Source organism: Heloderma suspectum, chromosome 2, assembly GCF_057233095.1.
Source record: "Heloderma suspectum isolate Gila_16-S chromosome 2, 16-S_ref, whole genome shotgun sequence".
Classification (NCBI taxonomy): domain Eukaryota; kingdom Metazoa; phylum Chordata; class Lepidosauria; order Squamata; family Helodermatidae; genus Heloderma; species Heloderma suspectum.
The window spans coordinates 190,367,444-190,385,499 of NC_139459.1; the positions used below are offsets into that span (position 1 = coordinate 190,367,444).

The 18,056-nt window shown below is 42.5% G+C and overlaps 1 protein-coding gene across 1 annotated transcript; it reads right to left on the reverse strand.

The window, feature by feature from the left end:
- Window positions 1-658: 658 nt before the first annotated feature.
- On the reverse strand, window positions 659-16,742 carry LOC146353627 (keratin, type II cytoskeletal 75-like). The gene is made up of 9 exons (XM_084836902.1): window positions 16,051-16,742; window positions 13,807-14,021; window positions 11,339-11,399; window positions 10,809-10,904; window positions 8,354-8,518; window positions 5,428-5,553; window positions 3,271-3,491; window positions 2,279-2,310; window positions 659-2,158 (listed from the first exon to the last, which is right to left on the reverse strand). Exons 1-9 carry the CDS (start codon window positions 16,639-16,641, stop codon window positions 1,833-1,835), a joined length of 1,833 nt encoding a protein of 610 aa, XP_084693028.1. The 5' UTR covers window positions 16,642-16,742; the 3' UTR covers window positions 659-1,832.
- Between the last annotated feature and the right edge of the window lie 1,314 nt (window positions 16,743-18,056).

The window sequence follows — 18,056 nt, forward strand, 5'->3', positions numbered from 1 at the left end:
GTTAAACAAAGGGAACTAAAAGAAGATGAGATTGTGGGATGAGAACATGGCATGTACATGGGAAACATGTACATGGAAACAGGTGCATGGAAAACATGGTTTTCGCGCTCACACGGGGTCTCCAAAATTTTGTTTGGGCCCCACTCCTAAAGAATAATCATGTGTGGTCTGAGACACAAAAGGAAGAGGTGAGGTGCCCCCTTGCCTTCCCGAAATGATAATCCCGGTTCCGATTAAGCTCAGAACTATCCTTCCTAATTCTCTGTAGCTGCAGGAGAGAGGGTGGCACTATAGCTCAGTGGCAGAGCACCTGCTTTGCATGCAGAAGGTTCCAGGTTCAGTCCCTGGTATCTCCAGTTAAAAGGATCAGAGCGCAGGTAATGGGGGAGACTCATCCTGAGACCTTGGATCGCTGCTGCCAATCAGAGGAGACAAACCTGGGCTAGATGGATCAGATCTGACTTGGTATAAGACAGCTTCATCTGTTCATACGCTCATACAGCCTGAGGACCAGTCAAATGACTTGGAAAGCTCAGGTACACCAAAAGGGGATGCCTAAATCCCAGGAAAAGTCCAGTGTGGAAACACCTTTAGCAGAGTGGCAAATACACACAAGCTTTTGCTTCCAGAGACACAGAAGACAATGAGAACAGCTTATTTAAAAATGACAATTGCTCTTTATTTGTCATGCAGCCTTGCATGGATCCATAGCCATTAGAACAAAGCAGTAGAATTCAGTGTTACAGTTCATAAAACAGCAGCAGCAGAAGCAGTCACCTTTTCCAATTTTGCTTTCACTTCAAAAAAGGAATCAAATATCTTTTGTGGTCAAAAAATGAGGCCTGTGCATGTTGGAGCACAGGGCAGGAACAGATCTTATCACTGGTGTCTGAAAACTATTTTCCTTTGGCAAGAGCAGGTGGTTTTATGGTTCCGTAGCTTTATACTGTCTCCGTTTGAAATTACAAAGGACATGCTCAAACAGGAGAAAAGACTTCAGAAAGCATGTTGTGTGAGTGAGACTAATCCATGCAGCCTGCCTACCTGGAAACCCCCATCATATTAGCTTAAGCTGCTTATTAAGTGTAGCACTGAAAGCTGTTAATTCAGCAAAGAACTTAACTTTAAATACACACTTAATCCCACTGGCAACCACAGGAACTAAGGATGTATTTAAAGCTAAGGATTTGCTAACTGGGACTTTTCTTTTCTTTTTACACACATATAGGAGCAACCAGCAAGCTACAACCTCTCTCGCAAGAAATAAAGATATTGATCAAGTTGAATGGATCACTTAGCAATTATCTAGGTTTTAAGCTAGTAGAAACTGATTCAACTAGAAGAACTTTCTAGGGGAACGTTTGTCCTCCATTTGAGATCTCTTGGAACGATCCTATTGATGTATGCAAGAGTTTGATGAAATTGGTAGATTCCATGGTTTGTTCATAGAATGCCTGACCCTAACCCTAATCCATAAACAAGTTGCACAGGCAGACCATTCCAACAAAGCATTTCTGCATACAGACACGCACCCCTCCTACTGATGTACAGAGAGACCATTTGTTAAAGAGTTCTGCATATGGTTCATTTGTGCACAGCCCACCCGCTGCAACTGATCCATGGGCAGAAATTTTGTGCATGTGGAATGCTGTCAAGGTCAGCAGTGCTGGATCAGGGTGCAAAGGTCTGGATCCATCTTACAGCCAAACTCATATGGAAAAGGTGAAAGTATCAGAGGGGAAGAGCTATTTGCTGAGCTATTTACATAATGGGTTGAAGAGCTTCAAGTGGCAATTGGCAATGCAAATTGCCATTCAGGAGGGGGCCAACTTTTAATAGATGGCTTTCTTGCTTGAAGTGGTTTTTGATACAATTTTCACGCTGGAGCTTCCTCCCCCACCTGAGGAAACACGGCCCCCTCCAGAACTGTAACTGCTACCACCTCCCATACTGATCCCAGAACCAACCCCGCTTCCACCATAGCCGCTGCCACCACCCATGGAGTAGCTGACACCGCCGCCACCTCCTCCAAGTCCTCCTCCGAGTCCGCCTCCGAGTCCTCCTCCGAGTCCGCCTCCGAAACTACCGCCATATCCTCCTCCCAACATAAGGCCACTTCCGCCTGCATATCCACTGGAGGTGGTGCTGCTGACCACAGCTGAAAAACATCAAAAAACATATGTTAAGTTTCTTCTGTGACTTCAAAAGAATCATCAACTTCAGAGTCTTATTTAAAAAACAGCAACCCCACCAATCCATAAATAGAGGTGTTACTTACAGTAGCTCACATTTCCAACACCTTCTGCCAGCCTAGGAGTAGGAAAGAAGGACATAATTAGCATAATAAAATTACGTGAATGCCTCAGGGTATCTGGTGTGGGGCAGTGGATATGCTGTTTGGAAAAATGCTGTGCTTTCTGCCTCCACCTATGCTCAACCTGTATATTTATTAATAAACCCAAATGCTACAAATGTGTCCGAAGTCTCCAGTGATTTCTCCTTCCAAAGGAAACCAAACTTGGGTAGGCTCTGCCCTTAGAACTTTGCCCTGCTTGGGGAAGTGGGGAGCACATAACAATATATGAGGTATAAAATTAAATTGCAATAAAGACACATCAGGATAAATGGGGGAAAGGAAAGGAAAGGAAAGGAAAGGAAAGGAAAGGAAGGTAGAAGAGGAAATGTTAATTGATGGTTGTGGCAAGGGTGAAGGAACTGCCTGAATATTTATGGTTTCCTGAAAAATTCTTGCACTTTCTTTGTTCCTGCCATGGAATGCTATCACCTTCAAGCCTTCCTCAAGGGATCTTGAACATTATCACAGGATTGTAGGCTGTGATGTTTCAGTGTGATATTGTAGAACTTGACACTCTAATCAATGGACTGCTCTGGAGTAACAATGCTGAAGATTGCGTGGTCTACAATTGGTACACTAACATAAAAGAGTTTAGAAATAACACCACAAAGACATGATATTGTGGTTGGATGACCAGCAGGAACCCTATTGACATGAACATGTGTTTAGTCAATGTAACAATTTAGTCTTGAGTTGTAAGCTGCTTCTGAATTTTGCCTAAAGTTCAATTTGAAGTGAATTTGGAAGGGCCTGCTGAGCTGAAACATATGAAGGAACATTGTGTTTTTATTTGCGGGTGTGAGCACTGAAGGAAATTAAAAGAAATTTTGATAAAATCTGTAAAAAGCTACATGGGTTATTGGTTTAATAACTATCAAGGGCATTTTGCAAGAGCTTTGTTTCTCTCAACCTACCTGCATTCCTCTCCTTCCAGCAGCTTCCTGTAGGTGGCGATCTCAACATCCAGGGCCAGCTTGACGTTCATCAGCTCCTGGTACTCCTTGAGCTGTCGTGCAAGGTCCTGCTTAGATCTCTGCAGGGCTTCCTCCAACTCATTCAGTTTATGCCTGGCATCCTTGAGGGCAAGCTCCCCACGATCCTCAGCCTCAGCAATGGCTGCCTGAAGATTGGCACACTGCAAAGGAGGAAAAGAGAATGAGGGTGATGACAGTTTTGTCTGAAGAAATTTGGGGGGCAACACCACTATCTGATCTCCCCACTTCCCTATACCAGGAATAATTCCATTTAATCCCATAGGTTTAAACTTTTCTCAATCAGAAGAAAGTAGAAACAGTTAAGGGTGTGGCTCCACATATTCCACCAAATAGCCAATGTTGTCTAAGGATCCAAGCAGAGATTTTTATGCTCTGGAGAATCTCCTTCCTTCCTTCCTTCCTTCCTTCCTTCCTTCCTTCCCTCCCTCCCTCCCTCCCTCCCTCCCACAATTCTGCCAAGTGTCACATATTTATTAATTCATATTAACTCTATTGTCTATGGGGCAGATCCCAAATAACGTTTTGACTTCAGCTCCTAGGGAATAATTTTGGAATGATTGCAGAGAGGGCACATCCACATTAAAAGTGTTACAATGGGATCCACATGGATATTTCAAGAAGAACGTTCCTTCCAGCCACTAATCATTCATGGAAAATCCAATGAATGATCAATTTCTGGTGCAAAACCCTGACCCAAAAATGTTCACATGCAACAAGAGCTTGTGTACCTCTAGTGCCATTTCCAAAGGCATAGACATTGGATCTTCATTTACATCTACCTCAAGAGACAGATGAGAAGGTGTGCTATCCTGTACAGCAGGGGTGGGGAACCTGTGGCTCTCCAGATGTTGTTAACCTACATCTCCCATCAGCCCCAGCCAACATGGCCAGTTGTCTGAGATGATGGGTGTTGTAGCTGAACAATGTCTCCAGGGTTACAAGTTCTCCACCTTTGCTGTACAGACATACCAGGATTACATTGTCATATGCCTGCACATGCTGCCTAACAGATCCATGGTCTCATCGGTGTGGGTTGCTCAGTTTGCCCATTTGCTGCAGCACTGGAAACAATGAAGGCAAATCTGCTGCAAGCAGTGGGACTGAGTGCAATTTTGCAAAGGTGCACATATAAATGTTACACTTGTACAAGTCCTCCACTGTAAATATAGTGGAATTGCTGGATCTGTGCACTATTTCCCTTTCCACCTCACCCACATGTATGCCTTTGAAATAATTTCAAAAGCAAAGCTTACATTTGAAGCATTTTCCAGTGTCAATAATCCATGTCCCCTATTTTTTTATATATTGACAATAAGGAAAATGCGTATTTCAGTAATATTCAAAGGCTGGCTCACAGTAGCTGGGTCTCTTCATGTGATCTTTTTAGGATGGGACCATTTTTTTTACCTTGCTTGCTTGTGCCATACCTAAGGAAAGGTGGTGGAGGAGGAGATTCCTGATTTCATTTGCAATGTCTGGGAGGCATTACAAAGCAAATAATGGTGGTTTGTTCAACTCTTTTGCATAGACGCCCGGTAGCGTTTGTGCAACAAGAACTGTATTACCTGTGGTATTATTAACATGGTGCTACAGATTGGTAGAAATGATAAAGCTTGGCTATGTGAAAAACATATATAAGGCTAGATTTAAGAAAATATGACTGAAATACATTCCCAAAAAGAAAAAAAGAGAGAGAAAATAATATATTTTCTCAGTTTCCAGAGGGGTAGCAGCAAAAACAACAAAGAGTCTTGGCATAAACGTTTGTAGCATAAACTTTCATTGTACTGCATATAAGCCTGAAACTCTCCATAATCTTCCATGCCTCTGATGAAGTGGGCTATAGTCCATGAAACTGTATGCCCAAATAAATCTATCTCCTGTAATTCAATGACTCTTTTTCCCAATGTCTTTGTTTTGCCTGTATTGACATGAAGGAAAAGTATTTCCAGAGGGATAGCATAGCTGTGTTAGTTTGGGCATGGAGTATACCGGGTTACCTTGTGAAAAAATGCCTGGTTTGCCCATTACAAATGAAGAATATCGATTAAACAGCATAATAAAACACAATTGTACCTGTTTCTTCAAGGCATCAATTTCACTTCGCAGCCTCTGGATCACCCGGTTAAGCTCAGAAATCTCTGTCTTTGTGTTGCGAAGGTCATCACCGTGGCGCCCAGCAGAGACCTGTAGCTCTTCATACTAATATTCAGAAACAAACACACACAAAAGGTATAGAATTCCAATCATTATGTATAGTTATCGTCACAACAACGCAGCTGGAAAATGCCAGCTAGCACAGAGGCAGAAATCAGCTAGTGCAGGGGTCAGGAGAGAACTATGATGGGATGCAAAAGAATGCTGTGATACTTGTTGTTGTTGTTCAGTCATTAAGTCATGTCCAACTCTTTGTGACCCCATGCTAGCAAAATGGCTGCCATTATGACTTGTGGTCTGTGTATGTATAAATAGTGAAGAGATCTGAGCCATTCACTTATATGGGAGAAAGTAATGGCATGAACTCAGATAGGGTGGATGGGGACTAAACTTATTCCCTGCTCTTGGGGAGCCCCACCCATGAGAATCAAAGTTGTTCCTAATTGCATACCTCTCCTTGTCATCTGTATATCTCAACCATTCATTCTGTTAGTTGGTCATGCTAGCTAGAGTGTGACGGAATGGCTTTCAGGTAGACAGACAGACACCAGAGGCAGCCACAGTTCCAAAGCCTCAGAGCTGCATACCAGAATTTCATTATGGCCACATGTCACTCCACATACATGCTGCCAAGCCCCTCCCCTTCTTCTATAGCACCAGTAAGGAACTGGGCATGTTTAGCCTTGAGAATAGAAGACTGATGGGGGACATGATACCACTTTTCAAGACCCTAAAGGCTTGTCACACAGAAGAGGGCTGCAACCTGTTCTCTATCATCCATGACTATAAGACACAAAAGAACAGGCTTAAATTACAGGCAGGCAGATTTCAGTTGAACATCAGGAAAAACTTCCTAATGGTCAGAGCAATCAGACAGTGGAACCAACTGCCTAGGAAAGTGGTGGGCTCTCCTTCACTGGAGATATTCAAACAAAGACTGGGCAGCCATCTGTCAAGGATGCTTTAAACTGGATTCCTGTACTGAGTAGAGGGTTGGACTCGATGGTCAAAAAGTCCTCTTCCAACCCTATGATTCTATAAGCTGCCACAATTGGAGACATGAAGTGGCATGGGTGGAATCCCACAAAATGTCCATTTTATTCAATGGACAGGTTTGGCTTTGTGCTCATGGACTGTCTTGTCTCCCTATATGGGTTTGGGAAGGATTTTTTTCTTCCACAAGTCAACATAGTGATCCTCAAAGCAGATTTGGAGTGTCTTTTGAGAGCAAAAAACTAACATCTGTCAGAATTTAAGTGAAACTTAAAAGAAGCTTTGTAGGATTAGCAATCTTGGGTTTCATGCATTTCAGTCTTCTGTTAAATAACAACATTTTGAGAAGCAAGGGTTCAACCTTGGCTTATATGACTGCTTAGAGGCCTGTGGGTTCATTGTACCAAATTTATCTTTCAATCATTCTTTCCAGATGAAGGTGCAGTCAATGAACCTTAGCCTCTAGAAGCAGGAGGTTCACCTGCACTTAAGAGCAGGGCTGGCCTGAGACATTTTAGAACCTAAGTTGGAACATCCAAATGATTCTTCCCCACCCCCCTCCCATAAAAATGTTGTAATAAATTAAATAACGTATAACTGGCTGCCTGAGGCAACTGCTCCACTCCCCCAAATAGTAGGGGTGGCTCAAGAGCAGAGAAAGTAAGCTTTCAAGACGCTCCAGCCAAGGAGTTCCTACATTTTGTTTGCTATACCACTCTTCATCCAGTTTCTTGGAACTCCCTCTTTCCTTAACTGCCTTGGGAATGGAATCTTACTGCCACACCCTTTCATGTGTCCTGCCTAAACAGCCAGGAACAGCTCAGGTTCCCATCTGCTTTCCACTTCTATGTTACCACTGTTTATTATTCCAGTTACTCATTTCCAGCTTGGTTTGCTTGCTGAGCTGCAGGAGAAGAAAGGGGCTATATATTACGACCCACAGCTAAGCCATTTTCCTGTCTTAGCTTCTCCCCCTTCTTCTAGGTGTTGTGAAAACAATTATAAACACACACTGAGAATCTTTTTAACTTCCCTAGGAAGTACTACTATTGATGTTTCACCTCAGGAAGACCCTCCAAATTCACCACAAATTTAAGTGAAATACAGTAGAAACTCAGATAATTTTTTACAGGCCTACATGCCAAAGAATAAGGTGATAAAATTGAGGTGGTAGAGTGGACTGTACCACTTGAAGTTGCAGATGGGGGAAACCATTTTGGAATGTTCCTCCGCCAAACAAAACAAACAAACAAACAAAAACTGAGAATTTCTAAAATGAATTCCACAATTGGAGAATGCATAGTTTTCTATAGCTTCCAGTTTTTTCAATTCATTTCCAACCCTCCCCCCACATTTTACCAATGTATATGTGCACACTGATAAACCACCTCTGAGAAATTTGTACAAACAGTTTGCCAGAGGGAAATCTACAAAAAGGCAGTCTTTGTGTGATTATATACAGAAGAAATCACTTCAAGATTGCTGTGTGTGTGTATGTGTGATCAATGGGCACATATATTTGGGAGTGGTAGTGGTGGTGGTAGTGGTAGATATGAATTGCCTGAAGGAACTTAAAGCTGCCGCAAACTTCATACGCTCTGTTCAAAATTCAGGGGGAAAAAGAATAATAATGGAGCATTCTTAATAATCCATCGGTTCCACTTCAGAACCCTCAATTCCAGGGCGGGGAAACAGTTGTTGAGGAGAATTTCAGGAACGTCCCTCCTTCAAATTTTTCTTTAGCTGAAATTCAGTGGCACCGCAGAAATTCATACAAATGTTTCACCTTGCATTTAATTTTATGTCGTGATAACCCTAGGCCTTTCACTGGTTTAAAATCTTAGCTACTCACCTTGCTTTGATACCATGTTTCCGCTTCAGTTCGGCTCCTGTTAGCAATGTCTTCATACTGTGCCTTGACCTCAGCAATGATGCTGTTGAGGTCCAGGCTTCTATTGTTGTCCATAGACAGCACAACGGAGGTGTCAGATACCTGCTGCTGCATCTGACTCAGTTCCTGCACAGAAGATGAAACTTGTGTCAGAATGTGTGGGGTAAAAAATACAATTGTTTTGAAGGGTGGTGGTGGTTAAAAATGACTATGGGAAAAGAAAATCTCTGATAAATCCTCCTAACCTGCATCTGCTTGCAAACATTCTAATTTATACTCAGATTCAAATTTCACCCCCTCTCAAAATCCCCTGTTAAGGATTTTGTTTGATTTAGGAATTTTAGTGCAAGAAGGTTATGCAAAAGTTGTTAACAAGTTGCCACTTAGCACTATCGTTTTAAAAGTTATCCATGAAGCTTAAGGTATTTGGGGGGAGGGGGGATGCCTCAAAGTTGGATTTTAAAAGCAAAATTGGTTGGCTTGGATCCAGATTTAGTCACACTGAAAGTAGACCCACTGAAACCATTGGGTTTTCTGTGAACTAACCACATGCATTGTTATCTGGACAATTGCCCCAATCCAGCAAAGAGATCTACATGTGGAAATAACTTTCCACATGGTTAGCCAATGCAGTTACAGGCACATCTGCATCCCCAACCACATCATGGCATTCATCACTGAAGTGGCTGTCTTTTGATGAATATCCCCCTTGTAACTAAACTGAATCCAGACCTAAATCTTTCCACTTACTTTCAAACATGGTGTGAACTTAATAGGAAATGCACCCTTTCAACTGACATCGTAATAAACATCTAGGACTCATTGCTTCATGAAAAGCATAGCCTCCAATATGCAGGCCGTTGATTTGATGTTCGCCAAGGTGCACATTAAAGATTTCAAACTTTAGGCTGGTTTTGTTGTTGTTGTCCCATTCATTTTGAGTTTGGGTACTTTTGAATCTTCAACATTTGATCTGAGATTTCAGCATCACTGAAATAACTTATCTGCACAGTTGGCAAAACTTCCCCTTTTGAAACATAAGCCTTTCATGTATACTTTGAAATTTGCAGCCTGACCCACAGCTCTGATACATTGAAATAGAAAGAATGAACATGATAAGGCAAGTTCATACTCCCGTTGGCTCTTTTTAAAGGGTAAACAGGGAAAGAAAGCACTTGTGGTTTTATACCACCGTTGTTAACTTCTGAAGCATGGCTTCCATCCTCCTCCTCCTCCTTATTCTTATTATTCCTGATAGCTTGAAGCTAAACTCAAATTGAATTGAATTGATCCTATCATTTACAAGTGTTTCTCAAACAAAATGATTAATATGACTTGGCTGCCAAGAAAGGGGGTGGATTTTCCATTGCTTGCTAGGATCAAGTCCAGACTAGACATCCTCCCAAAGGAGAATCATTATTAAAAGACAGTTTATCTGTCTTGATCCAATAATAGCTGGAGGAAATTGCGCATATATTGCACAAGATGTGATAATTGATGTCAGTAAGTCTCTGCTTGTCTTAAAATCTATTCATCTCTTTGAATATATTAGCAAAGGCAGGTGGGGACAAACATGCACATACAAATTTCCACGGGAACTGTTGTATTTCCAAAGGAAAACATGATCTGAAATTTTCCACAGTGGAGCATGTAAAAAGTAATGTACAAGCTTCAACACCAATGTGATTTGAAAGTCTTAGTGGGTTCCCCATGCTCTGCTCCTTGGGCATTGTCAGATAACAAAACGGTGTTTGTTTTCTGCTGGCCTTTTAGATCACCTTCTTTCAGTTGTGAAAGAGGTAATTACACTAACTTGTTTGAAATGAGTTTTGTTGTTCATAAAGTTTGAGAAGTGGGAGGGGATACTTTCAAGATGGAGGTTCCAAACCTGAGTATATTTACCTTCAAGAATGTTTACTTGAAACCAGCGGGACAGTGTCCAAATCCTATATTTAGGCCTTTCATTGCAATTTGATCCCAATTCTAAATACAGTAAACAATATTTTGAAAGGATTGAAAAAGGAGGCTTAATTTGTATCGATAAAAATGCCCTTTCTGGATTTCCAGAGGAAAGATTTTTGGAACTCTACCTTCCAATATATTTCTGCCCTACTTAAAGGCAAATACAAATGTAAGACAATTGGCTATGAGGTTGGAATTCTGTTTTTATGTTCCCAGCTACTGCTGTGCCAAGGGGGTCCAGGGTTCATGTTCATGTACAACCACAATTCAGTGCATGCCTTGCATATTAAAGGCCCCAGGTTCAATTCCTGGTATCTCCAGTTAACAGGACTCAGAAAGACATGTTAGAGAGATACTGCCACTAGTCAGAGTAGATAATACTGGGGTAGATGCTCCAGTAAGCTCATTTCAGCTCCAGAAGTGAATTTTTGAATGCCTAAAGGAAGGTACTTACCGCATTATACAGTACTTTCAGGAACTCAATTTCATCATTCAGCGAATCTGATTTCCCACCAAGTTCAATCTTGTTCATATAAGCACTATCAACATCCTGCAGAAAACATGGGAAAGGTCAGTTGCATTTTGGGGAAAATAAGACTCACTCAGAAGGACCACATTTTTAAACAATGCAGCAAATTCAGCATTTCTAATTTCTTTTTAATCTCATGCATACTTCAGTATTGCAGGAGTTGGCTGCTGCCCCTAATTTCTGATTAGACTTTTCGGGACCACATGGGTAGTGAGCAATTCCGGAGGAGCACAGCTCAAAATACATTTCTGAATGAAGGAACTGTCCAGGTTCAGACATCACCAATTCTTGCAGCAGAAGGATCTTTGAGTTTATAGTAAATCAAAGATGCTGGAGAATATCTGTCAATCAGACCTGACAGTTCTGAGCTAGGAGAGGACCATTGCTTAGATTCAGCACAAAGCAGCTGCTTATTATACTGTGTTCTTCTTTGTCATGATAAAAGTAACATTTACCTTCTTGAGTACCACAAATTCATTCTCTGCGCCTGTACGTTTGTTAATTTCATCTTCATATCTGTTAGGACAACAGAGAGAAAAGGTGGCATTAATACCTTTCAGTATCAGAACCCAACTTTGGAGGCAGAAACAAGGCATATAAAAATAGCCCTCATCCTGTAGGTAGATCTTCAGTCCACATTTCAGGAACATTCTCCAAGGCATTCAGCCCCTGGTGACTGGCTGCTGTATTATTTCCTTGAAGATCAACCCAATTTGTTTTTCTGGTTGTTAATCCTTGCAGAAGTACCATCTGACAGTGTGTAGACTTCTATCAGGGCTTCTATTGTTGAGTGATAGATTGACAGGACCAAGGGTTGGATCCAACACTGATAATCCAGTAGCAGACAGAAACCGCTAGCAGAGTGGATTTCTCCTCTGCTTGCACCCCCCCACCCCCAGTCTGTTCCAGAAGAGATCCTCCAGAGCATACTTGGGGCAAACATGGGGGCCTGTAGGGGGGAGGATAGCAAGGGGAAGTCACCTTGTACCACTGTCATGATCTCATGACCGTATTTCTCATATTTTTCCTCACATGTTAGATTTTCTCCCACACAACTGCTGTCAGCTAGTGGGAGAAATGCATGCCTGCAATAAGCATATTACTGTGTACCAGCTGGTTGTCTGAATCCATCCTCATCCTTCAGTTTGCAAATCAAAGTACGCAAGCTGAATTAATAACAAATATTTAAATGTCAAGTCAAATATAGTGACAGATCATTGTGCAGTGCTTTAACTACACATACATACATTTAAAGGGCATTTCTAGACTACAGATTTTAACTGGTTTACCCATAATTCCCCTTTCCACAGGGAACCCCTGGAACTTTAATTCTGTGGGAAATGCTAGGAAAAAATGGCAATGCGCAGCCATCTCATCAAGCTACAGCTCCCAGCATTCTATAGGGGGAGTCATGTTTGTTAAGACTGGCATAGAGTATGAGAAATTTGTAGTACAGCTATGCCCCCAGTTGCCCCACCCTTGTAGCATGTGGCTTGGCTGGATTACCTTGGTGATTTGAAGTGATCTATTCTGCAGTAATTTGTCTTTGAGCAACATTGAAATGCTACAACACTCACATTAAGTGTTTTAGGCATACAGCTATTTAATTTTTTAAAAGGTTTTTATATGTACTTAAAATTGTGATCTGTGAATAAAACAGCTATGTGCCTGGAAATTTGTGCATCATATGGGTATACTCAGGAAGCCAGGATTAGCTGGAGATCCCTGCTGAGTATACACCCAGGTTAGTTGCATGAAATTTGTAGAATGGCCCTAAAGTATACTAGCTACAACTGTTGTGAGAAAATACATTCATTCAAATGCATAAATGAGGTAATACTAATTAATGGCATGATTTAATTTAATCTAGGTTCTTTGGGCTAGATTTGGCAAAAGGAACATGCTAGAGGCATCCTTTTATGAAACTTCATGACTTAGGGCCAAATCAACCCATCCGGAAGGCAGGGTGGAGCTGGCATCAACTGAAGAAAGGCTGGAAGCATTTGCATTGGCAGGTTCATGCCAAGTACTTTGGTGCCAGACTGTGTACTAATTTATTTTGCCTTCCAGCAAGTGGATTTCAAAATGTGAGTATGTCTGTAATAGATAGAAGAGATGGTGGGATGGTAAAGAGGTGTTTGTGGGTTTCAGTCAGAGCAGTATGGCAATGTGATGAGCAGAAGCTAAGCTAAGATTTTGTCTAGCTATCTATCTCCGTATTGTATCTATTTCTTCTTGTCCTTTTGTAAATGTAAATCATCTTAAGCACTGTGATAGAAAGGTGGTGTATTTACAGTATTAGTCTGTCTGTCTGCCTGTCTGTCTATCTAGTGTGTCTAACATATATCATCTATGACCTCTACCCAGCCTCAAGTAGCAAAACCTTTAATAGACTCAAGAGCAACGGTTGTTTGTTTAAACAAAAGGAAGCATGTGGATATGATTTTCAGAACGATGTAATGTTCAATCAACCTGAATAAATATGTTAGTGATATATGTGCTAATGTGCCCTAGCCATTCTGTTATGATCAAATCAAGCAGGGCAAAGTTTAGATCTCAAACATGCAGAAAAGAAAGGAAAGGACTTCGTTTGCTGTTCAGCTCCTAGTTATGCCATATCAAATGGTTGATGTGGCAGTGGTCAGGATTTTCACCAATAAATAAAATGTGTAAATTTTGCTCACTGGATATTTTGAGATGAATAGAAGGTGCCAAGATAGGTATTGAAATTCTTACCATATCTAAGGCTGCAGTCCTATTCATACTTATTTGAGAGTAAGCCTCATTGAACTTAATGGGACCAAATTCAGAATAAAAATGCATAGGATCTAGCTGTGCATCCAGCAGTAAATGTTAACATTATCTGCATGTATGTTAGACTCAATGTCCCCATTCGTGTGGATTGGAATGGACAGATTCTTACTTGTTCTTATAGTCTTCTACCATATCTTGCATGCTCCTCAGTTCTGAATCCAGCCTTCCCCGGTCATTGAGTAGACCTTCCAACTGCCTCCTGAGATTATTAATATATTGCTCAAAAAGGGGTTCCAGGTTCTGTCGTTGAACCGTTGTTCCCTGCTGTTGTAACAGCTCCCATTTGGTTTCAAGGACTTTATTTTGCTGTTCCAGGAATCGGACCTGCAAGATAGAATAGGCAGGGAGTTGGTAATGCTCTAAAGATTATAAACCATCTAGAATTGCACGGGGGGGGGGGGATAAACTGTCCAGTGATACAGAGATGGAGATAATAATATATGCCTCACTTGTTCAGGAAGCCTTGGCTTAACCCTTTGGCCCTACTCCCCAACTGAAACAAAGCCTAAATCATGAGTCTTCTCATATTAATCTGTTCTTGCTCTTACCTATCTCTCCCCTTCTCCCCATTTGTCTCTCTTCCCCACTGTCTAAGCATTGATTGTAAACTTCTTGGGGCAGGGAGATATCTGTTGCTTATTTCGCTCTGCACACACATATGGTGCCAGAATGGTATAGAACAAATGAGAGAGGTATTGATGGGGCAGGGGGGATATAAAGAATGAGGAAAGAAGAAAGGGAAGGAAGAAGGGATAGAGATGTTCAGGAGTGAATTGTGAAAACTGGCTGGGGAGAAAGGTAGTCTCTGCCTAGAGACTTAGTTACTACCAGATCCCTAGCAGCCCCCCACCCCCAAGCAAAATAACTCCTTCAAAAAAAAGTTAATAGATTAGGCATCCTCAAGTGATTTAGACAGGATAATAGGAAAGGAGCTGCTGCTCCAAGTAACATGAAAAAGTCTGTCCTTTATATATGCACATTTACTGGCATACCCTTCAAAATTAGGGTTGGGGGGTTATATTTTATTTATTACATTTTGGTCTTGCTTAGCCAACTCCCAAGAAACTCTAGCCTTGATGACATTACACTGGCTCTGCAGTCTCTAAACATGTTGCAAAGAGATTCGCTGCATCATCCAAGGTATTAACGGAACCATAAATTGGTAGCATGCTCCTCTGCAAAAATGAGTCTCAGACCGGTGATATGGACTGCAAAGGTTAGCTTGCAGTCCTCTGTCTCTCAGTTTCCCCCAAACAATTTGTTTTCTAACTCACATACTTTTCTTTAGCCACACAAAGATGATTTAGGAGCAATCACAGACTTCCCCTGATAGGTGACTTTATCTGCAGTTAATAAATAAAGCATTGACTCCTGGCCTCCCTTCTTTCACTCTCTACCTGTGCCATCTATTTTTGAAACAGAGATTTTGGGACATTCCCAGCTGGGTGTGTTTTCCCCATGATCTTTGGGGCAGCAAAAATGGCTCAAGGATATGAATTAAGAATAGCACAGATAATGAATGGCTTTGTTTTAACTGCAGTTGCACATAATGACATCCCCCTAAGCTGCATATCTCTCTGTTGATTTGGAAACCAGGGATGGCCAAATTCTCCATAACTGGGGGTGGGGTCACTGTATTTTACAAAGAATGGTCATGGGGGGGGGGCTGGAAATGCATTTGTCACTCAAGTGACATGCCCATGGACATTAAGCCAAGGCATTACGTGGCCTCCCCTGTCATAAACAGTGCAGATGAACCATTGGATGTGCATGCTGATGGCTCTCCTTGTGCCCTGATGCTTTCAAACCATCTTATGTAAGGGATGCAGCATGGCTGAAAGAAAGGCAGCGGACTTCCAGGCAGTGTTACAATGCAATCATGTTTTTGCCCACTGGCATCTTGTGTTTTCATCTTGTGATTTCCTATAACCAGGAGGAATATCTGAAGTATAGACTGCTGGATGGGAGGGGCCATAGCTCAGTGGCAGAGCACCTGCTTTGCATGCAGAAGGTCCCAGGTTCAATCCCTGGCATCTCCCGGCAGGACTAGAAAATAAATAATGCTGCCTGAAACCCTGGAGAGCCGCTGCCAGTCATTATCAGCAATACTGGGCTAGATGGACCAGTTCACTATAAGGCAGCTTCCTATGTCCACTTGACTTTGAATAATAATGGGAGCGCTTGCCCATTCTTACCCATATGCCTGCTTATGATGTGGTCTCATGGAAGAGCAACCACTTTCTGTGTGCCCTTGAGCCATTGTGCCCAAAGAGCCATTGAGTTGATGGTGTCACCTCAGATTTAGTGCCTCAAAGGTACAACTGGTCAAGAAAGTACTAATCCATGCACTCACCTTGTCAATAAAGGAGGCAAATTTGTTGTTGAGCGTCTTGATCTGTTCCCTTTCATGTGTGCGCACTCTTTGAATCTCAGGGTCAATCTCAAGTTTGAGGGGTTGCAGGAGGTGCTGGTTGATGGTCACTTCTTGGATGCCTCCGGGTGGGCAAACTGGAAACCCAGCTCTTCCACCAAAACCTGGACCAGCTACTGCAAAGCCAGCGCCGGGTCCTCCAAACCCAGGCCCACCATAGCCAAAGCCACCAGCACCGCCACCTGCACCAAGACCAACACCAAAACCAAAGCCTGCTCCTCCACCAGCGCCGTATCCTCCACCACCACCAAAACCGGATCGGTAACCTCCGCCAATGGTACTGTAGGAGATTCGTTTGCTTCCACCTAGGTTGTATAGGCTTCGGCTGCCAAATCCACCACCGAGTCCGTAGCCACCACCTCCTCCTCCAGCTCTTGCTCCTCCAACCCGAGAAACAGAGTAGGAGCTGAAGCTTGTTCTCCCACCACCACCACCACCACCAACAATGGCAGAGCCAGAGGTGAAACCTCTGCTTGCCCCTCCGGAGGATGCTCGATAGGAAACACGACTCATTATGGTTTTGTTCAGAGGGAAAATGGGAAGAAAGAGTTTGTCTACAAGCAGAGGCTGCAGGAAAAGAGCAGAGAATGAAGAAGGCAGAACCCCTCTGATATAGATGAGTGGGAAGCCTCCCCTTTTATCTGTTTGGGAAAGAACCTGGCACAGGATTCAAGGCAATCTGATATATTCATATGCCTGGTGGGCCTTGCAGCAACTTGTCTCATTGGACACACCTATTCCAGTTGACAGTGTGGAATTGGGGAGGTGGGGGGGAGAGACATTGTTTGCAGGCAGGAAAGCTATGAAGTCATAAGTTTTTTCCCTGGTATTTTGAGGAGGGTGTTTCTTCAAAAAAAGAAAGAAAAAGGAAATGAGATTATTTTAACCACAATTCTGCATAGTTGTACCCAGGATTTTCAACGGCATCTAATTTTGCACAAGGATGGGAAAATACCATATTGTAAGACCTGATCCCCCCCGCCCCAAATGTGACCATATGAATTTCATGACTCCATTAGGAGTCATCGAGGGAATTCAGTGAGATGGGCAAAAACAGCAAAATGTACTTTAAGCAACCACATCACTGCCAATATGGTCTTCCCTCTCTTGGCTTTTTTGAGGAGGGGCATGGAGGGGGGGTGATGTCTTCGAAGGATTTCCTGCATGCAACCATGTTAACTCCTTTGCAGGGTTTACCATAACGTTGCACACAGAGCTTTCGGTTCATGCAGGATCTACTTCACAGCAAACCCGTGAGATAGGCTGCACATGTGAAACTGCCTCACACTGAATCTCAATGTTAAAATCGCAGGCAGCCAGGCTGGGAAAGACCCTGGAGAACCGATGCCAGCCAGAGTAGACAATACTGGGCTAAGTGGAGCAGAGGTGTGTACACTCAGTGTAAGGCAGCTTCACATGTTCAACCTATCTCACAGGTTTGCTGTGAAGGAAATTATGTAGGAACTGTGAAGGAGCTTAAGCTACAGTCTAAGCTCAGTAGTAGAGCACATGCATGGCATGCACAGTTTAGAAGATCTGTGGTTCTGGTTCAGTCCTTGGGATCACCAGTGTGCATTCTGGCTGGTATCAGCTCTCTGGGGTCTTTCTAAGCCCTGTCGTATCAGATTTCTTTTTTTTCAATGGACCTTCCAAAGACTGAACCACAGACCTTCTGAACAGTGCATGCAACATATGTGCTGTACCACTGAGCTTAGACCATCGCTTAGACTTCTTGATGAATGTCATGGCTAAGAGGAGGTCTGAAATAGGTTATCCATTCTGTGAAGCCAGCAATTCTACCCATGGGACTGCATCTTCTTTAACAGTGCACTGCTATGCATGTTTTCTCAGAAGTAAGTCCCAACTGTGTTCAGTTGGATGTACTCCCTAGTAAACATGTTTCGTTTTTCAGCACCAAAGCTCCCAGC